Source organism: Erythrolamprus reginae, chromosome 1 (genome assembly GCF_031021105.1).
Source record: "Erythrolamprus reginae isolate rEryReg1 chromosome 1, rEryReg1.hap1, whole genome shotgun sequence".
In the NCBI taxonomy this organism is placed as follows: Eukaryota; Metazoa; Chordata; class Lepidosauria; order Squamata; family Dipsadidae; genus Erythrolamprus; species Erythrolamprus reginae.
This window is the reverse complement of record NC_091950.1, coordinates 377,825,221-377,851,034: the sequence shown is the minus strand read 5'-3', so window position 1 is coordinate 377,851,034 and position 25,814 is coordinate 377,825,221. Positions and strand designations below refer to the sequence as shown.

At 37.9% G+C, this 25,814-nt stretch overlaps 1 protein-coding gene across 1 annotated transcript in view; it reads right to left on the bottom strand.

The window, feature by feature from the left end:
- Window positions 1-853: 853 nt before the first annotated feature.
- Window positions 854-25,814, bottom strand: part of PPP1R21 (protein phosphatase 1 regulatory subunit 21) — a 37,042-nt gene continuing 12,081 nt past the window's right edge. Inside the window, exons 12-22 of the mRNA XM_070734690.1 lie at window positions 23,980-24,116; window positions 22,497-22,589; window positions 21,689-21,816; window positions 17,983-18,135; window positions 14,461-14,553; window positions 12,393-12,641; window positions 11,951-11,986; window positions 11,302-11,418; window positions 6,186-6,284; window positions 4,164-4,292; window positions 854-2,348 (exon numbers count right to left, since the gene is read on the bottom strand). Coding sequence (XP_070590791.1) covers window positions 2,319-2,348; window positions 4,164-4,292; window positions 6,186-6,284; window positions 11,302-11,418; window positions 11,951-11,986; window positions 12,393-12,641; window positions 14,461-14,553; window positions 17,983-18,135; window positions 21,689-21,816; window positions 22,497-22,589; window positions 23,980-24,116 — 1,264 coding nt within the window. The 3' untranslated portion in view covers window positions 854-2,318. The remainder of the gene's footprint in view (window positions 2,349-4,163; window positions 4,293-6,185; window positions 6,285-11,301; window positions 11,419-11,950; window positions 11,987-12,392; window positions 12,642-14,460; window positions 14,554-17,982; window positions 18,136-21,688; window positions 21,817-22,496; window positions 22,590-23,979; window positions 24,117-25,814) is intronic.

The following is a 25,814-nucleotide window of genomic DNA, read 5'->3' as shown; positions in this document are numbered from 1 at the left end:
ATACAGTATTATGGGCTTGTTTATGCTACTTTTAGCTAACCTATTTTATATCATTCTAAGTAAATTCAGAAAAACAAAAATCAAGAAAGAAATAAACTAAGTAGCAATAGACATGCCCCCCGCCCAAAAGACCTTTGGAGATATGTACTAAAATGTTTCAGACTTTACATATTTCATGAATTATTTCACAGTATTGTATAAAACATTTGATTATAACTCTAAACCAAAGCTTCCCAGGTTCAATTTCTATATAGAAATGAACAAGAAATAAAACAAGTCAGCTGGCAGTAAATAAAATAGTTCCCAAACTGCAGATGTGGATATTGGATGCCTTAATGTAGGATGAACAATATTAAATAGGTAAGAGTGGGTAAAAACAGAGAAAGGGCCAATTCAGAAATTGCTGCAATATATTTTGCCCTTTAAAAACACAAAGAATACGTCGTTCATTGGTATTAAAAAAAAAAACCTGCAAATGTAAATCAGCATACTATAAAATTGTGAGCAGTTTTTTCCTCTATGCACGTTCTTTTCATTAATCTTCCTTTACCAGATGTTTTCTTTTTACCCAGCCCCCTTTAAACAGCTGCCTTATTATCTTAAAGGCTGAGAAAGAGATAACAGAAGGATTTCAGGAATCAACAACATAATATGAAAATAGCCAAGGTCACGTCAGCTAGTCCTTTTAAAATCCATTCTCTTAGATTGTATTTCAATCTAAATAAATCTTATGGATTTTCTAGACAGTTTGGGGTGATTCAAGGGTAATTCCCTTTTTACAAGTATCAGTTTAACATTTTTTTTTTGGGGGGGGGGGACACATTATTTTCTTCAATGCATAAAATCCTCCATGTTTCCATTAGTCAAGATTTTTAATATTTGTTCCAGTCACTGTAGTACAGATATATTCTTAAAAAAACATAGAACATGAGATACAAACTTACTCAAGACAGTGTTGTTCAATATTACATCGATTGTGAAATTGTGGACCACTACCACCCTTCAAAAACATCTAAAGGGAATATTTAACTGGCAGTGTATTTATTTTACATTCATAAAGCACATTGATGTAGTTAATAGAGTGGAGTAACCTGATGGTAGAACAACTGTTTCTTATAGATTAGTAGAATTAATACAGCAGTGAATGTTTCTAGTAATTCCTGGTTTGAGGGAACCCTTGCAAAAAGAAAAAGTGAATGGAAATATTTGTATATTTAGATGGCAATTTTAAATTCCATAGAGCAATTAACCAAGGATTGATTCAGACTCTAATAGGGCCAGATCAGACTTTTAGAAGTCTGCTAGGATATGAAAACAAATATCTCTATGAAAGAAGTAGTGTGAATCTCAAGATTCAAGCCACCATTCTCAAGAGGACTTTAACAGGATAGGGAAAATAACAAACTCTGATGTAAAAATGTAGGCAGAGCTGCAAACAAATCCCCAAATCACTGCACTGAACCTCTTGGAGTGTATTCTTGATTCATCAAATTCCACAACAGTCCTTCTGTACACACATTTTACTAATTCAGTAACTTATTATATCTTATCTTATCTACCAGCCTTTATCTGATGACCTTTTCAGTGTTTTTCCTCTGGATGATTTCGTAGTAATCACTTTTGTGTGAAAAATAAGTAAGATAAACAAAAATAAGAGAAAGGTCCATCACAATTTTACAATCCTTCTCTGGCCCTCTTTCTCTCCTTCATTTCAAAAGACAACTATTGTACATATTCAGTTGTTCATTACAATTAGTAGGAACTTGTATTAGTCACATTGTATTGAATGTTTCAGTATAAGCATTTGAGGCTTCCTCTCTTAGAAAATCTAAAGTCATTAGAAGACATACTACAATAATTGTACAGTTGGACAATGCCAAAAAAAGTCTTGATGTATCTGGTTTTGTTGGTTATTTCTTGTAAACAAAAATGAATGAGCAGGAATGAAGGAAAAGACAACTACTGCATTGATGCCCAGTATGCATGAAAATCCACAAGTGAAGAAGTTTGTAGATGGAAATTAAAACTTATCCAAAGTGTATGATAGAAAATTATGGTTAAGGTCTATGCATGCTATCCATACAATATTCATATTCCAGCCCGCATTTCATTTTCCAGCCCGCAGACCACACCAAGTTCAGTTTAGATTTTGCTGGATAACAAAGCCAGTGTGGTTTCAATTTTATGCATAACATCAAAGCCTAAACTGAATTATAGCCATATCCAGGCAACAGGTGATTTGACCAACTGAAATCCAGTCCCAGCATCGATGTTTTCTCCGCAGCAGCATAATTGTAAACACAGTTAGTCCACCAATACTATCGACTTTTGTTCTTCTTGGAATTTCCCTAGATCAAAGAAAAAACACATGATAATTTTTAAAAATGACAGAATACTGCTGTATAACTAAATTGGATTCTGTACTTCCAGGTTTTAGATGGCAACAATTATGCATGGATTCTTTTAAAGTTTTTAAATAATTTTTAAAATTAATTTTTCCAAGAAGCTGGCCTTAGGGGGGGAAAAAATCACCATTACAAAAGCCACAGGTTTAAGTTTTAGTTACAAGCCAGATTTTGGAACTTGCGAATTTAGCAAGGAAGTACCAGATTCCATACATGAAGACTGCTGAGAAGACAACTGATATGGCAGCAAAATCAGATTCATATTACAAATTTGCTAGTGCATTTTCTAGCTAGTCAACTGGTAATTTTTTTTAGTTATGTTAAGTGACATTATTAAATGGTTGCAATTTTATTTCAAAAATTGTTTAGCGCAGAAGCCTATTATAAGCAAACATATAAACAAACAAACAAATAAATAAGCTATTATTTAACACATTTCAGAAATGAAGCTTTGCTCACAAGACGCTGACTATCTGGAAAAAGGGGAAGTCTTTTCATTAATGAGGAATTATAAAATGAGGGTTTGGAAACTAAATTAATTACTTTCTTCAAGAATTTCACAGTACTGATTTACAAATCAGTGTATGGTTGCTTGATTTCATGTCATACTTAATTTGAATGTAAGATTATACATTATACATGCTATGTAAATTTTCAGGAAGCCTTCTGTTAATAAAAGTAGTAAGTACCAGTAATTTTAAAATTAGAAGGCAGAAATTTTATTCAGACCTGAAGGGTTATAATTAGCCTTTCCATAATAAAACTGCTTGCATGTTTTCTCATTTATGTCTCATCAAATTAACTCACAATATCACCATGCCTGAGCAGACAATGGATTCATTTCAGCCCAGAAAAACTAGGTTCAAAGTTCAAAGTTTAAGATAGAGACTTTATTATCAGAATTCCTTCTAAATGGAGAGGTCAAGGAGTGAGCCTAAAATCATCTAACTGTGCTATGGCTCACAATTTCAAAGCTCAATAAAGTCTTTGTCCACTCACTCAAAAAAGTGCTTTCTCTATTTCTCTTATTTCAGTCCTTTGCACTTGCTACTCCTAGGTATAAGTCAATTTCTTCACTTATTCATCTTCTCAAAACATGTATCTTTAAACTTTTCTTCATGTCATCTTAATTTATTGGCTTGTTTTGTGCTATCCATCCTGTTACCCTTTATTCCAAAAATGATATCTCTTTCCTGATCACATCTAAACACTTAGTGTAGAATATATTCCTTCTGAACGAAACTTGCACCTTGTACACCTTGGACATAATTAAACATTAAACTACAGACCATCTTAGAAACATAGAAGTCTGCCGGCAGAAAAAGACCTTATGGTCTATCTAGTCTGCCTTATACTATTTTCTGTATTTTATCTTAGGATGGATATATGTTTATCCCAGGCATGTTTAAATTCAGTTATCTACCACGTCTGCTGGAAGTTTGTTCCAAGGATCTACTACTCTTTCAGTAAAATAATATTTTCTCATGTTGCTTTTGATCTTTCCCCCAACTAACTTCAGATTGTGTCCCCTTGTTCTTGTGTTCACTTTATTACCAAATCAAAACTCTCAAGCTTATTTTGCATAATTTACAGACCAGACTCTATAGTGTACTCATCTGTTTATCTTCCTTGTGAGGCCTAAGGGTTAGGGTTTCCACATATCATTAAGTTAAACACCCAGAAATGCACAGAACAATGCAACACTCCAACAAATTGCACAAGAAACCAAACATCACACGTGGCATTGAGATTGCTTACTTTGTTAGCCTGTTTTAATGTATCTATCTCTTCCCGTTGTTTGGTTAAGGTTTCATTCATACTGCAAAGGTGGTCACTCATCATGCTTAACTGATCTTCATAGCTTCTCTTGGTTGTTGTCAGCTCATCCTAAAATCCAGAGAAGGACAGCTTTAGGTTCTGTCCAATATTACAAAACAATGACATATTGCCGCACGAATCCCAGCAACCAGTTAGGTCCCACAGAGTTGGCCTTCTCCGGGTCCCATCGATCAAACAATGTCGTTTGGCAGGACCCAGGAGAACAGCCTTCTCTGTGGCGGCCCCGGCCCTCTGAAACCAGCTCCCCCCAGAGATCAGAACTGACCCCCCACCCTCCTTGCCTTTCGTAAAGTTCTTAAGACCCATCTCTGCCGTCACGCATAGGGGAACTGAGACATCTCCCCCGGGCCTATACAGTTTATACATGTTATGTTTGTATGTATGCTTGCTTTTAATAATGGGGTTTTTAGTGTTTTTTAAATTATTAGATTTGTTCTTACATTGTCTTTGTTATTGTTGTGAGCCGCCCCGAGTCTACGGAGAGGGGCGGCATACAAATCTAAATAATAATAATAATAATAATAATAATAATAATAATAATAATAATAATAATAATAATATTGCTGCAATCAGTAATGTGAGAGGTGGAAAACTGGGGTTTGCTTATACAGTGATCCCTCATTTTTCGTGGGGGATACGTTCCAAGACCACCCATGAAAAACGAATTTCAGTGAAGTAGAGGAAAGATATTTTTTTATGTACTTAACGAGTATTTGGACTTATAAAACCCACCCTCTGCATTAAATAGTCATTCTATAATGTTTCTCAGTTGGAACTACTTGTGATATCCTACCAGTTTCTTTAATAGAGTACAGTAGTACTGTAGAAGAATTTTATGAATTTTTAGTGGATTTAAAATTTTCAATGGATTTAATGGATTTAAGTTCCCTTTGAAAACCTGTGAAGTAACAAATCCGCGAAAGATGAACCGCAAAGTAGCAAGGGATTACTGTATAGCTCTCAGAAGGATATTAGGCCTTAAAAAAATATCATCAACCAAAATTTTAGACAGAAAGTTTGCAAAATGTATCAGAACTATTTTTATCCTGCTGAGCTGTTCCAGTGAAATGTGATTTTGCAAAGTATGCAGTTTTGAGATATATTTGGAATTAGAATATTGAAACTGTGAGAAATAGGGAACTGAAACTAGATGAAGGCAGAGGTTTGAGATGAACACGGGTATATGTGGAAACTGTCTGTCACTAAATTGTGACATGAGTGCAGAAAAGTATACAAGAATGTCTTGGGATGAGTTCGGCGCCTCTGACCGTAGCTAATCCTTGCTGGATGTAGCTATGACAGTGGGCCTCATTGCAAGGGGTGGTTGATGCAAAATGTAAGTTGTATCTTTAATGATGGCTTTATCCCATGTTCTCAATTGCTCATGGAATAAACCTCTGAATCTCAAAGTTAGATTAATTATTTGTGATTTGTCTGTGTTTCCCTTTTTTGTCGGGAAATGTTTTCTCACAGTAAGTAGCCCATAAAACACAGAGAAAAAGACCCCAGCTTCATATTCTAATATTTATTGTGATTTTGCATTTCCTTTAAGATGTTGATCAATGCCTGTTTTAAAGAATTACATTGGAATTACACTTATTACTAGGGGGATGGCTAATGGTATTGAAGACCAACCACTTTACAACTGGAACTCAAAGAATTTTTTTTACCTGAAGAACACATAACACAACATGCTTGGAAAAGGGACTCTAACATCATCACTTTACCCTGCCACCCACCCACCCCAGTTATGAGAAATTCAGTGAGATAAAGCAGATTTTTAAAAATCCAACCAGCAGAACTGAATCGTCGATTGGAGCTGGGCAGCTACTATAAATTCTGATAAAATAATTAAACGTTCACCAATTGGACAATGCTAAAAACCATAATTAAAAATACAAAATTATTTTAATGGATTAATGAAGTTTTTTAAAAACTTGCCTGTAACTTGCTGATGTTAAGTCTTGTTGATTTCATTTTTTCCAATGATGATTCTTTTGCGTTTTCTGCTAGAGTAAGCCGTTTTACAAGTGCTCGGCACTATTAAAAAAAAACACCAGTAAGTTAAATTTCCAACAACTGTAGCTACAGCATATACTTATGCCCCAGAAAATGATGACTATTTGATCTCCTAATAATGCCTCTTATTCTTCCTCTGATTTTTCAGGTATGTTCATGTTCATGATGTGCTGTGAGCCGCCCCGAGTCTACGGAGAGGGGCGGCATTCAAATTTAATAAATAATCTTTAATAATTATTAATAATCTCTAGCTGCTTCTCCTCAATTCTCCACGAGACAGCAGAATTGAGGAGAAGCAGCTAGAGAAATTAGTGAAATACGAAGATCTAAAAATTGAGCTGCAACGACTCTGGCATAAGCCAGTGAAAGTGGTCCCAGTGGTACTTGGCACGCTGGGCGCAGTACCAAAGGATCTCAGCGGACATTTGAAAACGGAATTGACAAAATCTCCATCTGTCAATTGCAAAAGGCCACTTTACTGGGATCGGCAAACATAATTCGCCGCTACATCACGCAGTCCTAGGTGCTTGGTAAGCGCCCGACTGTTGATGAAATACAAAATCCAGCATAGTGATCTCGTTTGCTGTGTTGTACTGACATAATAATAATAATAATAATAATAATAATAATAATAATAATAATAATAATAATGATAGCCCATCTGATCCTACTGCCTCCTGTCACTTTTCCTTAACCTCTTTCTTCCATTTCTAGCTTTGAACATAGCCCAATACTCTTCTGCCCCCAGCCAGGTCCACTACTTTAGGTTCCCTTTTGTCTTGAATTATATTTTTGTTATAATTCAATAACAAAAAGATTTGATTTATGCTGGTAGTCCTTGACTTATGGCTACAATTGACCCCAATTTCTGTTGCGATGCAAGACACTAGTTAAGTGAATTTTGTCCATTTAATGACATTTCTTGTCGCAGTGGTTAAGTGCTTAACAACACTGCAGTTGTTATGTTAATAACAGACTAGACTAGACTTGAGTTGATTTGAATTATTTATTGGCCAAGAATGATTAGACACACAAGGAATTTATACATTCTTAGTGTATATAAGGAGAATAAAATACATTAATCAAGAATAAAAATATACAACACTTAATGATTGTCAGGGTAAGTTATCAAATCTTACATTAAGTGAATGTGGTTTCCCTGTTGACTGTGACTGTCAGGTGGTCACAAAAGTGTAACCCATGACCCTGGGACACTGCAACCATCATAAACATGAATCAGTTGCCAAGGTCCCAAATTTTTATAACACAGCCATGAAGATGCTACAACAGTCATATGCTAAATGGTAATAAACCACTTTTTACAGTGTCCTTGTAACTTTGAACAATCACTAAACCAGTGTTTCCCAACCTTGGCAACTTGAGGATATTTGGACTTCAACTCCCAGAATTCCACAGCCAGCAAATGCTGGCTGGGGAATTCTGGGAGTTGAAGTCCAGATATCTTCAAGTTGCCAAAGGTTGGGAAATACTGCACTAAACAGTTGTAAATTGAGGATATTTTTAGCAAAACCCCTGCAATTCTTTCTATCACCCATTTTCTGAATATCTTCTTAGGTTGTACATCCTTTCCCCTCTGCAACCTCAGCCTATCAAACAACTGATTTTTTTTTCAAAAGGGCTTTTTTTTCTGTTTGCAGCTTCAGTTTTTCATTATCAAGGCTTGACACACTTGCAGCTTTTTCTCAATGAGCTCTTGGCTTCCTGCCCTAATTTTGGGTTGTTTTTCAGTCATTTCCTCATACAGCTGAACACTGCGCTACAAAAGAAGGAAGAGTTGTGCAACTTCATTCATGGTAAGTTCATTCTTTGCGCTTTCCCTCTACCATCAGTCTGTGCAAACAATGCCAATTCATCCCGCTCAATGACAAGTGTTTTGATACCTTGCTCTCCATTCTGTTGAAGGATTTGCCTCTAAAGCCAAAGTGAATCCACCTTTACACTTTGTTCTCTCTTTAGATATCAACTACCATTATTATCTTAATCAAATCACTCCAAATACTTCTTTGATCTTGCCACTATATGTTAAGTATTATCCTTCATCCTCACCAGCCCTTTCTGTTCAGCTTTCAGACCCAGCCCTCCTTCGCTTTTTTCAAAAACAATGTATCCCACCGTTTCTTCCTTTACTTATTTTTATTTTTATTTATTTATTTTGTCCAATACACAATACATATTGAAGAGGATAGACATGAAGTATTATATATAAAGAAAAGATATAAAAGTAAAGGAGAAGATATATAAAAGGATGAAAAGATATTTGATATATGAGATAAGGAGAGGCAATTGGACAGGGGACGAAAGGCAGGCTAGTGCACTTATGTATGCCCCTTACTGCCCTCTTAGGAACCTGGAGAGGTCAATCGTGGATAGTCTAAGGGAGAAATGTTGGGGGTTAGGGGTTCCACGCTTCGACAACTCAATTGCTAAAGTCATATTTTTTACAGTCAAGCTTGGAGCGATTAATATTAAGTTTGAATTTGTTGCGTGCCCTTGTGTTGTTGCGGTTGAAGCTGAAGTAGTCATTGATAGGACGCTGCAGCATATAATTTTGTGGGAAATATTTAGATCGTGTTTTAGGCGTCGTAGTTCTAAGCTTTCTAGACCTAGGATTGATAGTCTGCTTTCGTAGGGCATTCTGTTTCGAGTGGAGGAGTGAAGGGCTCTTCTGGTGAAGTATCTTTGGACATTTTCTAGGGTGTTGATGTCCGAGATGTGGTATAGGTTCCAGACAGATGAACTGTATTCAAGGATTGGTCTGGCAAAAGTTTTGTAGGTTCTGGTGAGTAATGTGAGATTGCCGGAGCAGAAGCTGCGTAGGATCAGGTTAACAACTCTAGAAGCCTTTTTGGCGATATTGTTGCAGTGGGCTTTGGCACTTAGGTCATTCGATATTAGTATTCCAAGGTCTTTTACTGAGTGGGAGTTGGCTGTGAGATTTTGTTTATTATAACATTCAACATTTTCTCACTGTCCATTTTATTATTTTTGTACTTATTTATTTATAAGATTTGTATATCTACCCATGTTAGAACACAGCTCTGGGCAGTTCACTACAATATTAAAGGTATAAAACCATAAAACAGAAACTAAAAACTTGAGACTCAGTTCCATCCTCTGGACCATGTCTTAGACAAACCTGGATTATCTCTCAATTGCTATTTTCTCTCATTCTTGTACTTGCACTTGTTTTAGTTTCATCACATTCACATGCATGTGTTACCTATCTGTCATCTGGCAAAACCTTTCCTTTATCTCTGTTACTGGTTTTCTAACTATTCCTAATTGCATAAGCTTCCTGACTTCAAAATGGGAGTCATCTATAACATTCAGTTTAAGGACTATAATAGCCATTACAGTGTTCCCTGGATTTTCGCGGGTTCGAACTTCGCGGATAGCCTATACCACGGTTTTTCAAAAAATGTTAATTTAAAAATACTTTGCGGTTTTTTTCCTATACCACGGTTTTTTCCATCCGATGATGTCATATGTCATCGCCAAACTAATAATTTTTGCAAATAAATAACAAAAAAAATAATTATTGTTAATAAATAATTATGTTTATAAATATCAGGATCACTATTCAATGGTGAGTACCAGTAATAATGGTGAGCAAATGGTTGTTAAGGGAATGGGAAATGGTAATTTAGGGTTTTAAAGTGTTACGGGATGGCTTGGGATATTGTCCATAGCCAAAAATGGTGTATTTACTTCCGCATCTCTACTTCGCGGAAATTCAACTTTCGCGGGCGGTCTCAGAACGCATCCCCCGCGGAAATCGAGGGAACACTGTATATAACAGCCAACAGGCAGCAGATTAGCAGGGTGGATCCATGAAGACCAACTAGCAATTAGAAGACAAGATGAAAACTCCTTAATTTCACCGCACATGGACAGACTCAATCAGAGTTTCAATGAGAAACTCTGAGATCCTAGATCAAGCCAAGTCCAAAAATGCCAGAGAATTCCTGGAGTCCAGGCACTTAGACAAATCAGCTATCAACAGGCACATAGAGATAAACAATATCTACATACCATTCAAAAGAGACAATAAAAAGACAATTTTAAAAAAGGAAATAAAAAGATTAAAACACATCCTCACCAGCAATCAATACACAAATGAGTAGAAATTAACTCCCCTTTTTATGATGTTATAGTCCCTATGTAGGGTAGAAATAGGGCAACTGGGTGGAGTTGAACATTTACTGGCCGGATGTCCATCCTGATGCCTATGCAGTTTGCAGCAGATTTTTTTTCCCTTTCTGCCCTAGGAGAGAAACATCTGCTACCTAGGTTTGAATTCTCAGCCCTCTGAGTGGGAGCCGAGTGTCTTTACTTGGCCAACACATCATTCATATTAACACCAAGATTAACACTAGACCAAAATCAAATAAACAATACCCCAATCAATGGGTATACAGTACTATCAGCCCAGGAAAAAAACATGGTAAGCAACAGCTGATCAAGGAACCACAAAGAAAGAACACTCCCACCAATGCTGACAGGGCAAGCCGCTGGTATAATCCTACTCCCTTCTAGCACTGATGATGTTAGCTAGTTTGGTAATGGAACAACCTGAAGAAAACCACCAAGTTCAGAGAGCACCAAAGGACCCCACAGTGACTTCACCTTGTAAGATCTTCATGATCTTCCTTCTCAATTATTTAAAGCCTAATTCGTTTCTTAATATGACTCTAAAGTCTATTCTTTCCAACATCTAAAACATTTTCTTTTACAGTACTTGCTTTTGCTGCTGTTTATAGTTGGAATGCCCATATAGCAACTTCCCTTTTTTTATGTCCTGAAAATCCATCTTTTCTAGATAATCTTTTACTTGTCATCCTTGTCCTAATATTTCTTTATAGCTAAAGCAAATTAAAGGACAATCACATCTTATTCTCCTGCTTACCAGAAATAAATGGCAAGGAATTAGCCAATGAAAATACCTCTATAAGAAACAGAACACTTATTGTAACACTAAAGTCTGATTTCCAGATTAAGAAACATATTGCTCATTTACCTCTGCATGAAAATGTACAGACTTGCTATCAGCAAGTTGTAGCTGAGATGTAATCTCTATTATTCTTGCCATATAGTGGTTCTTTATCAAATCTTCCCTGGTATCAGCTTCTGGAATCTTCCAAGCAAGTATGTGGGGAAAAATGTAAATATTTATTCAAGTATGAAAAGCATCACAAATCAAACATGTCTTCCATTGCAATGAATGCCCGTGAAAGCCATAATTCAAACAAACAAATTGAGGAGTTGAAAAACTGCAAACAAAATTATGAAGCAACAGCTGAATTGTGAGAAAAGTTTTTCTGGGCTAAAAATGGCAAGGTTGAATGAGAAGAGCACTCACTGATATTTCTAAAATATGTAATATACAGGAAGTAGAACCTCAAATTAACTGACTGGTGAAAGAAAAACAAAGCATTTCTTCACACTGCACTTAGATAAGATATGGAATTTGCTTTCTCATAGTTTTCATTCTTCTTAAAGTTAGATAAAGCTACCAGAAATGGTTGCAGAAATAGTATTAGTAAAACTAGAGCAACAAAAATAATTGCCATGCAACTATATTGAACTGTTTTCATAATGATAATGGCCCAAATAATTTGCATTATTTGACATGCTAAATATAACATTATATAATATTAATGCTGTACCTCTTCATTTCCTGTGGTCACTGTTAGCATTCCAATCTTTAAAAAGAAATCAGGACAAGGTTAATTCAAAGTAGTAATTTCTTGTTTTAAAATCATTTATATACAGTAGAGTTTACTCTTAATTAGAATATGTTCTAAATTTTAAAAGCGTAACTGTGCTTAGTTTTCATCCATTTCAAAGGACATACTGTATATACAATATGCAATATACAATAATTCCTTCCCACTAGAATCAGTGGGGCTCAGTGAGGTTAATATGAAACATTACAACCTAAGAACCTCTGGTTTGATACTTTTTAAAATGTCCTTGTGGCATTCAAATGCAACTACTGTATTGTGCTAATTTCTCCAAAGTGCTAATTAATAAATTCATTGTTTCATGATAAACATCCATGAAAAAAATACAATATTTCACCACCTCAGTGGCATGTAAGACACTTACCAAACTTGTACTTTGAACTGGCTCTCTCAGTGCTCTTTCTGCACCATCATCCTTCTCTTGTTCCACTGCATTTAACACAAAGGAATTTTCTGTGGTTGCTTCAATTAGCTGGTTGCTTAAAGAAGTTCTGGCCTTTTCAAACACTTTTTTATTCTCTTTCTCTAGCTTAATTTTAGCTAGCTGGGCCTCCAGCATCCAATGCTCTTTTTCTTGTTCCAATTTTGCAATTTTTTCCAAACTTTGCTGGACCTGGGAATAAGGAAAATTATCACCATGAAGTAGCTACAGTAGGAGGGAAAACACTGCAGTGGACTGTTTGAAAAATAATTCACATGGAACTGTGAATTGCAAAAGGAGGTTGGAAGAACAGAAGATGCCAACATATAGCTTCAATATGCTGTCATGTGGCCTGCACATGTCCAAGCAGTTTGCACTGAAAAGTAGCTAGCAATCATAACCTCAAGAATAAAGAGCAAGGCTTTGATTCAAGTACTGTGTACCTTTCTATTCCTTCCTTAAAGGGAAGAGTATAGAAAACATTTTAAATAAATCACAGGCAAGTTTTTATGAAGCTGTAAAGTTTCCTTAATTTTAAAATGTGAGCATATGAAAGTAGCAAGTTGCACAGCTGGGTATGCAAGCCACAGAATTTCAACTGCAGAAGAAACAGATGCTTGTAATAGCTGATTAGATAACATTTTATAAATCACAACCAAAAAGACATTATTTGTTTTAAAAACCCTGAACAGTATGATTTAATTAAGATATGAGTACATTAGTATGATCTATTTTCCAAACTATAACAAGTTTTGGTTAATGGATTGTTCATTCTAGATAATGTTTTGCAGCTGGGAAAAAGACAGTGTGAAGTTATTCTCCAAAAGCCCCAACAGGAAGTACATTTTGGATATCTATTCCCATCTGTTTCCTAATTTCCTTTTTAAATTCTGATTACTGCAAATTGAATTATACTTGAAAACTACAGCAGGATCTCATAAATAATGTTAATTCTTTTAGCTGCTGTTTACAAGCGATCTTTTTACTCCGAAATAAATTTAACAAACAAGCTGTACATCAAATCCATAATAGTCTTATGAAGTACTAGTACCCAATCCCAGCCTGATTTCAGATACTCAAATACCCGAAAGAAGGTATTAGATAAATCAAATACAAATAGTAAAATCAGTACATTATTTCCATTTGCTGTACTCTGGGCATAGGGGGATGGCAGAGAATCAATCTATATTCACATCTATCTATCTATCTATCTATCTATCTATCTATCTATCCACCTACCTACCTACCTACCTACCTATCTATCTATGAAGGTCTTGGCATATTCGAGTTTCTTCCCGTGTAAGTTTCAGAGATTTCTGGTGAGGTTTTGATGAGGTCCCACTCGTCATCTTCAGGCTGGTGCTTTTGTCCTTGTGCTAGGGCGAACACAAGGACAAAAGCACCAGCCTGAATATACCTGTACCTGTGAAAATCTATGAAAACAACTATCTATCTATCTATCTATCTATCTATCTATCTATCTATCTATCTATCTATCTATCAATTTATCTATCAATTTATCCATCCATCCAATTTATTTGCTGCCCATCTTGTGGTTTGGGCAGTTCTGATGGTTTGTATCAGCTTCAATGGCATAAAAAGGATTTTAAGGCCTTTCTTGAAGTCTCTCTCTCTCTTACATTATATTCGCATAGGGTAATGTACAACAGCAGATGAGTAAAGTGTATGTCTAAGTATTATAAAACAGTGTTACTGGGCTTTTGCAGAGATAACTAGTTTGGGGACAAAAAGTTTGTTTGTTTGTTTGTTGATTTATTTCATTATTGGACTTATATGCCGCCCCTCTCCGTGGACTCGGGGCGGCTGGATTTGGATTGAATTTATACTGTAGGAAAGTTTAAAAACCAAGTTTCATTCACCCTTTATTATGGGTGTCTTCATTTAGACACCTAATAGCACATCTGATAAATGAAGATGTCTCCCCAGTGCAACTACCAAATATGGTACATATACCGTATTTTGAAGGGGCTGCATATCAGATCTTGAGTACCTGCTGTGCAAGGCCTTCTCTGCTCTCAGTGGAACTCAGAAGAATCCTGCGATTGGCCAAAGCTTCTTCATAAGGCACTGAATCAGGACAAGTCTGGAACCCAAAAAAAAAAACATTTCAGTGAACTAGACTAGGCAACAATTCCTTGTGTTTTTAGAAACATAGAAGACTGACGGCAGAAAAAGACCTCATGGTCCATCTAGTCTGCCCTTATACTATTTCCTGTATTTTATCTTAGGATGGATATATGTTTATCCCAGGCATGTTTAAATTCAGTTACTGTGGATTTACCAACCACGTCTGCTGGAAGTTTGTTCCAAGCATCTACTACTCTTTCAGTAAAATAATATTTTCTCACGTTGCTTTTGATCTTTCCCCCATCTAACTTCAGATTGTGTTCCCTTGTTCTTGTGTTCACTTTCCTATTAAAAACACACAGGTATCTTTAGGCTGGTTCTTTTCATCATCCTTTCCCCTTACTGACAAAAAAAGACTTTCCAGATGCTTTTCCATCCTCTTGGGGCAGAGGTCTGTAGCCATTATTCTTAGCATCCCAGAGTGGGACTTGGCAAAAACAGCAAAGGAAGGCATTTCTACTCCTCTATATAAAATCGCACCTCGACACAATTAATTAAACCATGGGTGTTATTCTGGACAAATTTTATGTTGAAAAAAATGGTATTAAACTGCAAGCAGTACAAAGATGGCAAAGACTGCAGGAAATGTTGGAGGGGGAGGATTATGGCTGTATGGGGGGGAAATTGCAATGACAGCTGGCCAAAGTGATAAAAGTCACAGATGAGAAATGTGTTGTTTTTTCCCCAGCTCCTTGCTACTAACAAACACAAATGAGTGTGTTACTCTTGCCAGTTTTTTCCAACCAGCTAAAACATGAAAACTCTGTTCATTAAATTAATGTTCACAGCAAGTGAGCCTTTAAGGCCCTTTGTAGCACTTCACAAGCCAAAAGACATGTGAATTGAAGTAGACATATTTTTAATCAACTCATTTTATCTTCTCCATGAATGTAGTATAATTCAAACCAACAGGCTGAGGATACACACATGATTAGATGTCTGAATCCTTCCTGGTACTTTTTATTATTATTATTTATTAGATTTGTATGCTGCCCCTCTCCGAGGACTCGGAGCGGCTCACAACAACTTACATATCGTGAAAACATTTTCTTCCATCAGTCTCCCCTGTGATATGTTATTTCTGTTTTCCTTATTCTTTTTATCATGATCTTCATATTGTAAACCCATGAGGTGGGACAGTCTTGTTTTAAATGGTCCTATTTAAGCAGCTGAGATTTCTTTTTTTAAAAAAAACCTTTCAATTTTTTTTTAAAAAATGGGTATCTGTTTCAGTATCCAGCACATTATAGTCTAACACAGTGTTTCCCAACCTTTTTTGACCCACGGCACATTATTCACATTTACAAAATCCTGGGGAACATTGAGCTCCAGACGTGTTGCTAGACGCCGTACATGCTGGCATTGCGCTGGGCATGGGCGTGAGGCTGGAGCCTCCGTCCCGATCCAGCCAGCAGGCAAGTGCCAGCCATGCAATGCCAGCATGTACGGCGTACAGCAACACGTCCAGCCGCCGCCGTCGGTGCCTCTGTCCTGGAGTTCTGGCTCACAGCCAACCACCCTGCTGCCACCCCACGGCTACTGACTGGTGCTGCTGCTGCCGCCACCCTCCCACCAGGCCCCAAAGCTCACTTGCTGCCGCCGCCAGGGAAGCTCCAGCCGGGCGGGGCGCTGCAGCTGCCGGAAAACTTGGAAGGCGCAAAGAAGGAAGCTCAGCTTCCGGTCTCACAACTTTTTGCTCTTTGCACTCTCAGCAAAAAGTTGCAAGACCAGAAGCTGAGCTTCCTTCTTTGCAGCACACCTGACCATGTCTCGCGGCACACTAGTGTGCCACGGCACACTGGTTGGGAAACACTGGTCTAACAGACATAAATATACCCATTATAAATTTAAGCATAATCCTGAAGTTACAGTTTTTGTATAGGTGCTCATCTATCACTTGGAAGATAACTCTTTTCAACTTTTTGCACTCTACAAAAGATTGAGGGATACACCAAAATTTTAAAATATACAAGTAGATATAATATGTGGAAGATAAACAAATTCAAACTGTGCAGGGGAAACCTGTTCAAGGGGCTAATATAAATGAACACAGCTATAATTCTAGCTTTCTGCAAACAGGAGAAAGCTTCTGAGAATTTTCTTATTATTTTGCAACCATTCATACTAATGTATAGTTGTTGGGAAGGGCTCAATGGAACTGAGCAGTAAATTTGTGGTTAGCACCAACTCTGCATACTACCAAAGAGGGAGGGGAAGAGATTTTGCCACAATATTACCCTGAGCTTTAAAAATAGGAAGAGTTACATCTCCCTGTAGCAGCACGCCATAAAAATATTCACAGCACAGGGCCTTGTTGCTTTCTACTCCTTCCTGGGGTTTGGCACAAGGTTTACCGTGTCACGGTAAATGACAAAAATATTCTTAAGATTGTTGGCTATAGCAATTAAACAATGGACATAAACATTAGGCATAAGAAGAGATACCCGTGGGCCTTACTGAGTCCTGCGGGATTGGGCAGCATAGAAGTCGAAATGAATAAAATAAATTATTGCTAAATTAGACAGTTCATCCCTAAGAATTTGCTCCTTCTGCTGACAATTAAACATGCAAGGTTTATGCCAAGTGTCTCATTAACACTCTATGGCCGTCTCCGGATCCCGTCGACCAAACAATTTCGTTTGGCGGGCCCCAGGGGAAGAGCCTTCTCTGTGGCGGCCCCGGTCCTCTGGAACCAACTCCCCCCGGAGATTAGAACAGCCCCCACCCTCCTTGTCTTTCACAAGTTACTCAAGACCCACCTGTATTGCCAGGCATGGGGGAACTAAGACATCTCCCCCAGGCTTTTTATATTTCATGTTTGGTATGTATGTGCTGTATGGTTTTTAATTGTTGAGGTTTTTATATATTTTTTATTATTAGATTTGTCCCACTGTTACACTGTTTCTTATTACTGTTGTGAGCCGCCCCGAGACTTCGGAGAGGGGCGGCATACAAATCTAATTAATAATAATAATAATAATAATAATAATAATAATAATAATAATAATAATAATAATAATATGATGTCTCAAATCCCCCTCTTAGAACCACTTGGATATCCCAAATATATTTTCTCCCAAACAGCCATAATCTCTATCCCCAAGTTTCCTACTTCTTGGAATTCCATTCAGTTTCCCCCACAGACTAACAGCAGGAAGCCTATTAAAACTCTCACGCTCATCCATCAATTTTTCAGCCTCTGCAATCTCTGAAGCGGCTTCAAACTAGGTAATATACCACTGAGCAACAAAAATGGTTCCATCTCTAACAAAGAACCTCTTCATAAGAGGAAAATATTTCAGTCCCACATGAAAGGACTTTCTGAGCCCACCCAAGGAATCCAAGTTGCTGCTGGTGTATCTATTGTATGTGAACAAGCACAAACCCTCTTCAGAAGTTTTATGTAGGCAGATGCTTTCTTCTTATACTGAAGCATGCAGTCAGCTGAGAGGGGGTTGATAAATGCCATTCCTCCTTTAGGTCCATAACTCAGCGATAAAGTGAAAGTATCTAAATTATTGCAGAAGAATGAAGCAATCTAGACATACAAAGGAGAGAGAGAGAGAGAGATTATATACTGGTCTGCTTTGGTACAAAATTAAATTAGTTTAATGTAAGTGAAATAAATCATCATCATCATCATCATTATTATTATTTATTAGATTTGTATGCCACCCCTCTCCGTAGACTCGGGGCGGCTTACAACAGTGATAAAAACAATATATAATGACAAATCTAATAGAATCTAAAATAACAATAATACATTTAAAACGTCTAAAAAACAAGGAACACCAATATATAAAAACATACATACAGTCATATCATGCACAAAAACTACATAGGCAGGGGGAGATGTTTCAGTTCCCCCACGCTTGACGACAGAGGTGGGTTTTAAGGAGTTTACGAAAGGCAAGGAGGGTGGGGGCAGTTCTAATCTCTGGAGGGAGCTGATTCCAGAGGGTCGGAGCTGCCACAGAGAAGGCTCTTCCCCTGGGTCCCGCCAGACGACATTGTTTAGTTGACGAGACCCGGAGGAGACCAACTCTGTGGGACCTAACCGGTCGCTGGGATTCATGCAATAGATTGTCAATCATCCGAGTCAATTTTTAAAAAATGATGGTGGCCAGTTACAAAACACCCAAAACCCAAAAGGACAATAGGTGAGACAGCCGTTATTGCCTTTAAGATAACACTGTATGGACACAAAAAAAACCCCAGCATTGGGTTACCTACCACAATTTTTTATTTTTTAACTCCATAGGGCAGTGAGGGCAAAACCTTTTTTGGTTTCCGAGCCAAAAGGGAGTGTGCACACCCACATCCATGCCCCCCCCTGCCGTGCATGCGCACAATCTCCCACAATGCAGGCACTCCCCTCCGTTGCACCTTGTGCATGCGCAAACGCCTCACAACTGACTCTTGAAGCCTGGGGATGGCAAAAAATAGCCCAATAGGCCAACCGGAAATTCATTTCCAAACTTCCTGGTGGCCCGTTGGGCCGTTTTTCACCATCCCCAGCAGTGTTCCCTCTAATTTTTTGGGGGGGTGGCCGGAAAAGTATAGTGTCTGAGCGGCAGTCCCTTCGGGATTGGGCGGCACAGAAATAATAAATAAATAAATAAATAAACAAATAAATAAAAAACCCACCCTGTTTTGTCTCAGAGAATTTCAAAATAAAATACTGTACTGTGTGTCTATAACAGTGAGCTCATAATAGGGCAACTCTATCAATATCAAAATGCCACTTAAGTAGTTGAGCTAGTTTCAAACTAGATTTTGATTTTCTTTCTCTCTTCCTTACTCCCATTCTTTTTCTTTCTCTTTTCCTTCCTCTCTTTTTTCTATCTGTTTCTCTCTCTTCCTCTCTTCCTCTCTCTCTCCCTCCCTCTCACTCTTTCCCTCTCGGCTTCTGGGCAGGTTTGGAAAACTCTGAGTTGATGATGATTTTTAAGTGAGCGATTGCTCACTGCTCAGCTTAGAGGGAACTATGATCCCCAGGCTTCAGGAGGCTTCCCTGAAACCTGGGGAGAGCGAAAACAGCTGAAAAGATTGAAAATCAGCTGGACAGGGCACACATGCATGCTGTAACTGACATAGGGCAATGCCTTGGCATGCTCTCCTATATGGCTCTGCATGCCACCTGTGACACGTGTACCATAGGTTTGCTACCACAGCCGTAAGCTTTGAATTTCTTGTGAAATATGTTAGGGGTTGATATTTTTCAACATTAGCATCCCACTTAATTAAAAGAACGAAACTGGTAATAATAAAAGTGGGGGTTGAAGGTGTGCATGTAAAGTAAATATGTAGAAGTTCCAGTCTAGATATATTGGCCTTTTTAAAAAGGATTGACCACCTGAATAGTATTTCTCAAAATAAAAAAAAAACCTCATCACAGTATTATTTATTTATTTATTTATTAATTATTTAGATTTGTATGCCGCCCCTCTCCGCAGACTCGGGGCGGCTCACAACAAAGTGAAACAATTTACAACAAATCTAAATTACAGTTTAAAAATATTTTTAAAAACCCCATTTTCTAAACAAACATACATACAGACATACCATTCATTAATTGTATATGCCCGGGGGAGATGTCTCAGTTCCCCCATGCCTGATGACAAAGGTGGGTCTTAAGGAGTTTACGAAAGGCAAGGAGAGTAGGGGCAGTTCTAATCTCCGGGGGGAGTTGGTTCCAGAGGGTCGGGGCCGCCACAGAGAAGGCTCTTCCCCTGGGGCCCACCAACCGACATTGCTTAGTTGACGGGACCCGGAGAAGGCCCACTCTGTGGGACCTAATCGGTCACTGGGATTCGTGCGGCAGCAGGAGGTCTCGGAGATATTCTGGTCCAGTGCCATGAAGGGTTTTAAAGGTCATAACCAACACTTTGAATTGTGACCGGAAATTGATCGGCAACCAATGCAGACTGCGGAGTGTTGGTGAAACATGGGCATACCTAGGTAAGCCCATGACTGCTCTCGCAGCTGCATTCTGCACGATCTGGAGTTTCCAAACACTTTTCAAAGGTAGCCCCATGTAGAGAGCATTACAGTAGTCGAACCTCGAGGTGATGAGGGCATGAGTGACTGTGAGCAGTGAGTCCCGGTCCAGATAGGGCCGCAACTGGTGCACCAGGCGAACCTGGGCAAACGCCCCCCTCGCCACAGCTGAAAGATGGTTCTCTAATGTGAGCTGTGGATCGAGAAGGATGCCCAAGTTGCGGACCCTCTCCGAGGGGGTCAATAATTCCCCCCCCAGGGTAATGGAAGGACAGATGGAATTGTCCTTGTGAGGCAAAACCCACAGCCACTCCGTCTTATCCGGGTTGAGTTTGAGTCTGTTGACACCCATCCAGGCCAAGTATGATATTGTGTTGTAAAAATGTCTCCAAGTTGGCTGATAAACTCCTTTTTTTTAACTTGCGGGGTTTTTTCCTAGTTGCCTTCAAGTTACTGTCAACTTCTGGTGACTGCCTGAAAAAGTTACTGCAGTTTTCTTGACAAGATTTATTTTATTTATTATTTATTTCATTGGATTTGTATGCCGCCCCTCTCCGAGGACTCGGGGCAGCTCACAACATATATAAAGAGACAACAGTAAAATCAATCCAATTAACACATAAAAACAATCCTTAAAAATCTACTTTTAAAAACTTCCATTACCATTCATCCAACAATCGTACTAAAAACATTGTCGAAGTGTGTGGCCCCACTATTTGAATCTTGGCTATTCAAAGAATAAACTTCTAAATGTACTGGGCGAAGGCAGCCAAAGGAGCATTGTACAATAAAGAAAATGCTCACTGAATTGTACACATTGAGCTTCGAGGAGAGTTAATAGTTCTTGTCGCAGGCTCCTGGCTATAGTTTACAATATCCGCCTTCACTACATTCTGTAACTGTTCTATTTTGGAAGTGGTTGCCATTGCCTGTTTCCTAGAGTTCAGACGAAGTGACTGGCCCATTGTGACCCAGCTGTTTTTGGGCCTAAGGTGAGACTACAACTCAACGTCTCCCAATTTCTAAACTGGAGCTTTCACCACTACTGGCTTTCCAGGTAAATCACTGCTTGAATTGAAAACAAACTTTACCTTGCCCGTTGCATTAGTTAATGCCACCAGAGAGGATAAGATACAGTCGTTAGTGGTGATGAGCTTTTGAGTGGCTATAGGGAGCTCATGTTCCAAGGTAGCTTTTTGACTAAAGTGCTTGGAAATATCTAAAATCAAAAGGAATTAATATGTATCGGTTATACATATAAATCACAGCACCCTTACCTTTAAGATTTATATTCCATCTCAAGAGAGTTCACATTTTCTTTCATTGTATTCCCATAAAAATCTTGTCAACACTCATATTTAAAGGTGAACTGGAAATCTTAAATTCTCAATTTTAACTGTTACACCACATTAGTTCTCCTTTCTTTTGAACCTCTCATTCTAATCCAATTTGAAAATCTATTTTCTCCTTGCTATTTCTAGCCTTTATTTTATAGTTATAGTTTATAGTTTATTAGATTTGTATGCCGCCCCTCTCCAAAGACTCGGGGCGGCTCACAACATAACAGTGATACAATACATTACAAATCCAATAATAAAAAGTTAAATCAATTTAAAAAACATTAATACATAGTAAAATCCCTAACTATACAATCATACACATTCAAAAAAAAATTCTACCCAAAAGAGTGTTTTTATAAGAAGATACATTTTACTTCCTGTTCACCATTATGGAGACCAATAGCTCCTATAAGTTGCTGCTCAGTAATCAATTTTGGGTTGTTTTTTTTTAAACGGGCTTTATTGCCAGGGGAAAAAATTTGCAATGCAATTGCTTCCCTCCCCTTCTCATTTCCTTGAATCAGGGTCAAGGAATCACAGCAAGTTCAAATGGTCTCACCTTTCATAACTTCATGAAATCCATTAAGAGCTGAAGAAATGCATGTAAACACAGAGTTGAAGTTCGTTCGAACCAGGTGATCTGCTTTTGTGCCTAGATTGTAAAACAGTAGTATATTGAAATCTGGTGACAAATACAATATTTTTTTAAAAAGCATGAAATGGGAAGAGAGAAATAGAAGAGTATTGAGTAAACAAATCAAACACCTCTTTTGAAATAAACCACAAACCTAACTTAGTTAAACAAGGTCATCAAAGAGCCCAAAAGGCAGCAACATCCAATTATAGTTTTTTTCTGCTTATTTATTACATTTGTACTCTCCTTTTAATCAAAATTAAGATGGCCCATAAAAAACATCTGAAAAATACTATATGGATTACAGTGATACCTCGTCTTACAAACGCCTCATCATACAAACTTTTTGAGATACAAACCCGGGGTTTAAGATCTTTTTGCCTCTTCTTACAAACTATTTTCACCTTACAAACCCACTGCCGCCGCTGGGATGCCCCGCCTCTGGACTTCTGTTGCCAGCGAAAAACCCATTTTTGTGCTGCTGGGATTCCCCTGAGGCTCCCCTCCATGAGAAACCCCACCTTCGGACTTCCATGTTTTTGTGATGCTGCAGGGGAATCCCAGCAGGGAATCCCAGCAGTGCAAAAATGGGTGCTTCGCTGGCAACAGTAGTCCGGAGATGGGGTTTCCCAGTGAGGGGAACCTCAGTGAAATCGCAGCATCACAAAAGCACAGAGGTCCGAAAGTGGGGTTTCAAGGACTTCGGTGTTTTTGCGATGCTGCGATTTCACTGATGCTCCCTTCGCTGGGAAACCCAACCTCCGGACTTCCGTTGCCAGTGAAGCACTCGTTTTTGCGATGCAGGGATTCCCCTGCAGCATGGCAAAAACACAGAAATCCGGAGGTAGGGTTTCCCATGGAGGGGAGCCTCAGGGGAATCCCAGCAGCTGAAAAACTGGTGCTTCAGCTGGGTGAATTTTGGGCTTGCACGCATTAATCGCTTTTCCATTGATTCCTATGGGAAACATTGTTTCGTCTTACAAACTTTTCACCTTAAGAACGTCGTCCAGGAACCAATTAAGTTCGTAAGACAAGGTATCACTGTATATTATAAAATATTCATATTAACTGCATTTTTAATTCTCTAATAATTGCTAGCACCCAATAGAATCACCTTTCAGTTTAGCAATTTAAACAAAATTAGAATCACCCCTCTGAGTGAGAACCCAAATTACTGAAGTTTTAGACCAATCCTATGTTAAATAATTCAAATCATTACATGGGATTAATTTCAACTATTTTACTTCATTTATTGAATTATTACAGTAAAAGATACAAATGTTGTATAGGCCAGCTCCCTAGGGTCAATTAAGAGAATGAATTCAGAATCTGTCTTCTTTTCTGAAGAAGTCAAACTTCATACATTGTAATAAATCCTGAATCTTTGTTGCCCAAAGCCCACACTTACTGGGTAAGGCTAGAAGACTAATGTATGTATGCAGCTTCTCAAAGATTGCCGTCAGCTTCTTCATATCATTTTGCAGGTTCATATTCATGGCTCTTAATGCAGCTGTGCAAAGAGAAGATTCACACTCTTCTTCCAAACTAGGAACATATGAATTTATGTTTTTGAGAGTGAGTATTATGATGGTGCTTTGATACTTTTTAAAAAAAAAGTAGAAAAAAAGAACATAAGAAGAGCCTGCGGGGTCAGGCTATAAAACCAATCTAGTCCTGCATTCTGCATTACACAGTGACATTTGCATAGATTTGGATATTAAGAGTAAGAATTCCTTTCCACTATTACTTTCCAACCTAAACATGCTCTTCCCGAGTAAACCATCATCAAAATCAGGAGCCATTGAAAGCTTGATCCTCCATTAACTTTCTCAGCCTTCATTCAGGACCACCCATATTGACTGCCATTATCAGACGTCTAAGCAGCAATTTCGATTCAGCTAGATATTTAAAAATCATTTTAATCCCATTATTATTTTTATAAATAACTCAAGGTGGCAAAGATATCTAATATTCCTTTCTCTTCTGACTAATCATGATTAATTGTAAATAATTTAATTATGTGTGGCATGAAAACTTATTCCCTCTTTGAGCCCTGAATCCTTCTGTATTAGGTTCAATGAATGACTAAAAATACTACATTGCCTAAGCCATGAATGTTTTTATATAGGTCTATCTTTCTTGTCTTTTCTTTCCCATTTTCATTTAAGCTAAAGAGTTGAGTTTTTCTAAGTCTTTCTTCATAGTCCAGCTTCAAAATAATTTTGGTGCCTCGTTTGTACAGATTTTTAGCTCAATAATATTGTTTTCAAGATGTGGTGGTAGCAACTGTACACAAAACTGAAATGATAGTTTCATCACAGATTGCAAAAGACTAGTAATCAAAGGTACTGCTAAACATAACTGTTTCTTAATCATTCCAAACTTTTTAAAAAAAGCAACTGCACAATGGTTGGACATTAAGCTGTCTCTCATGAACACCTGCTAAAAGTTGTGAACTATCATGATCCTGTTAAGGGCCAGGGAAATCAGGAGATTCGGGTGGTTCAAATGAATAAAAATATTTATTGCAAGCTTAGCTCTCTACAAGAATCTAGCCAAGTGACCATTAAGGGAATGTGCAAGAGTTAAGAAAGGAATTCAAGGAGGGCTGGATATAATAATAGTAATGATGATGATGATGATGATCATGGAGATTTGGTCAATTCCGATGGTTTTCAAATGTCCGCTGAGATCCTTTGGCACTGCACCCAGTGTGCCAAGTACCACTGGGACCACTTTCAATGGCTTATGCCAGAGTCGTTGCAGCTCAATTTTTAGATCTTCGTATTTCATTAATTTCTCTAGCTGCTTCTCCTCAATTAAATTATTATTATTATCATCATCATCATCATCATCATCATCATCATCATCATTATTATTATACTTGCACATTCCCTTAATGGTCACTTGGCTAGATTCTTGTAGAGAGCTAAGCTTCCAATAAATCTTTTTATTCATTTGAACTACCCAAATCTCCTGATTTCCCTGGCCCTTAACAGGATCATGATAGTTCACGTCTTTTAGCAGGTGTTCATGATTAATGTCCAGCCATTGTGCAGTTTTGGAATAATAATATTTATTCCATTTTTGGAATAATAATAAATAATAAATAATCCAAATCACTGAGGTCAATAAATCTGAAACACACCAGTCCAAAGAAAGCAAGAGTGCATTGGGTGCACCGATGGCTCTCAACTGCTCACTATTTATTGCAGCTTTCACCAACCTGACAGTCTCCAAATA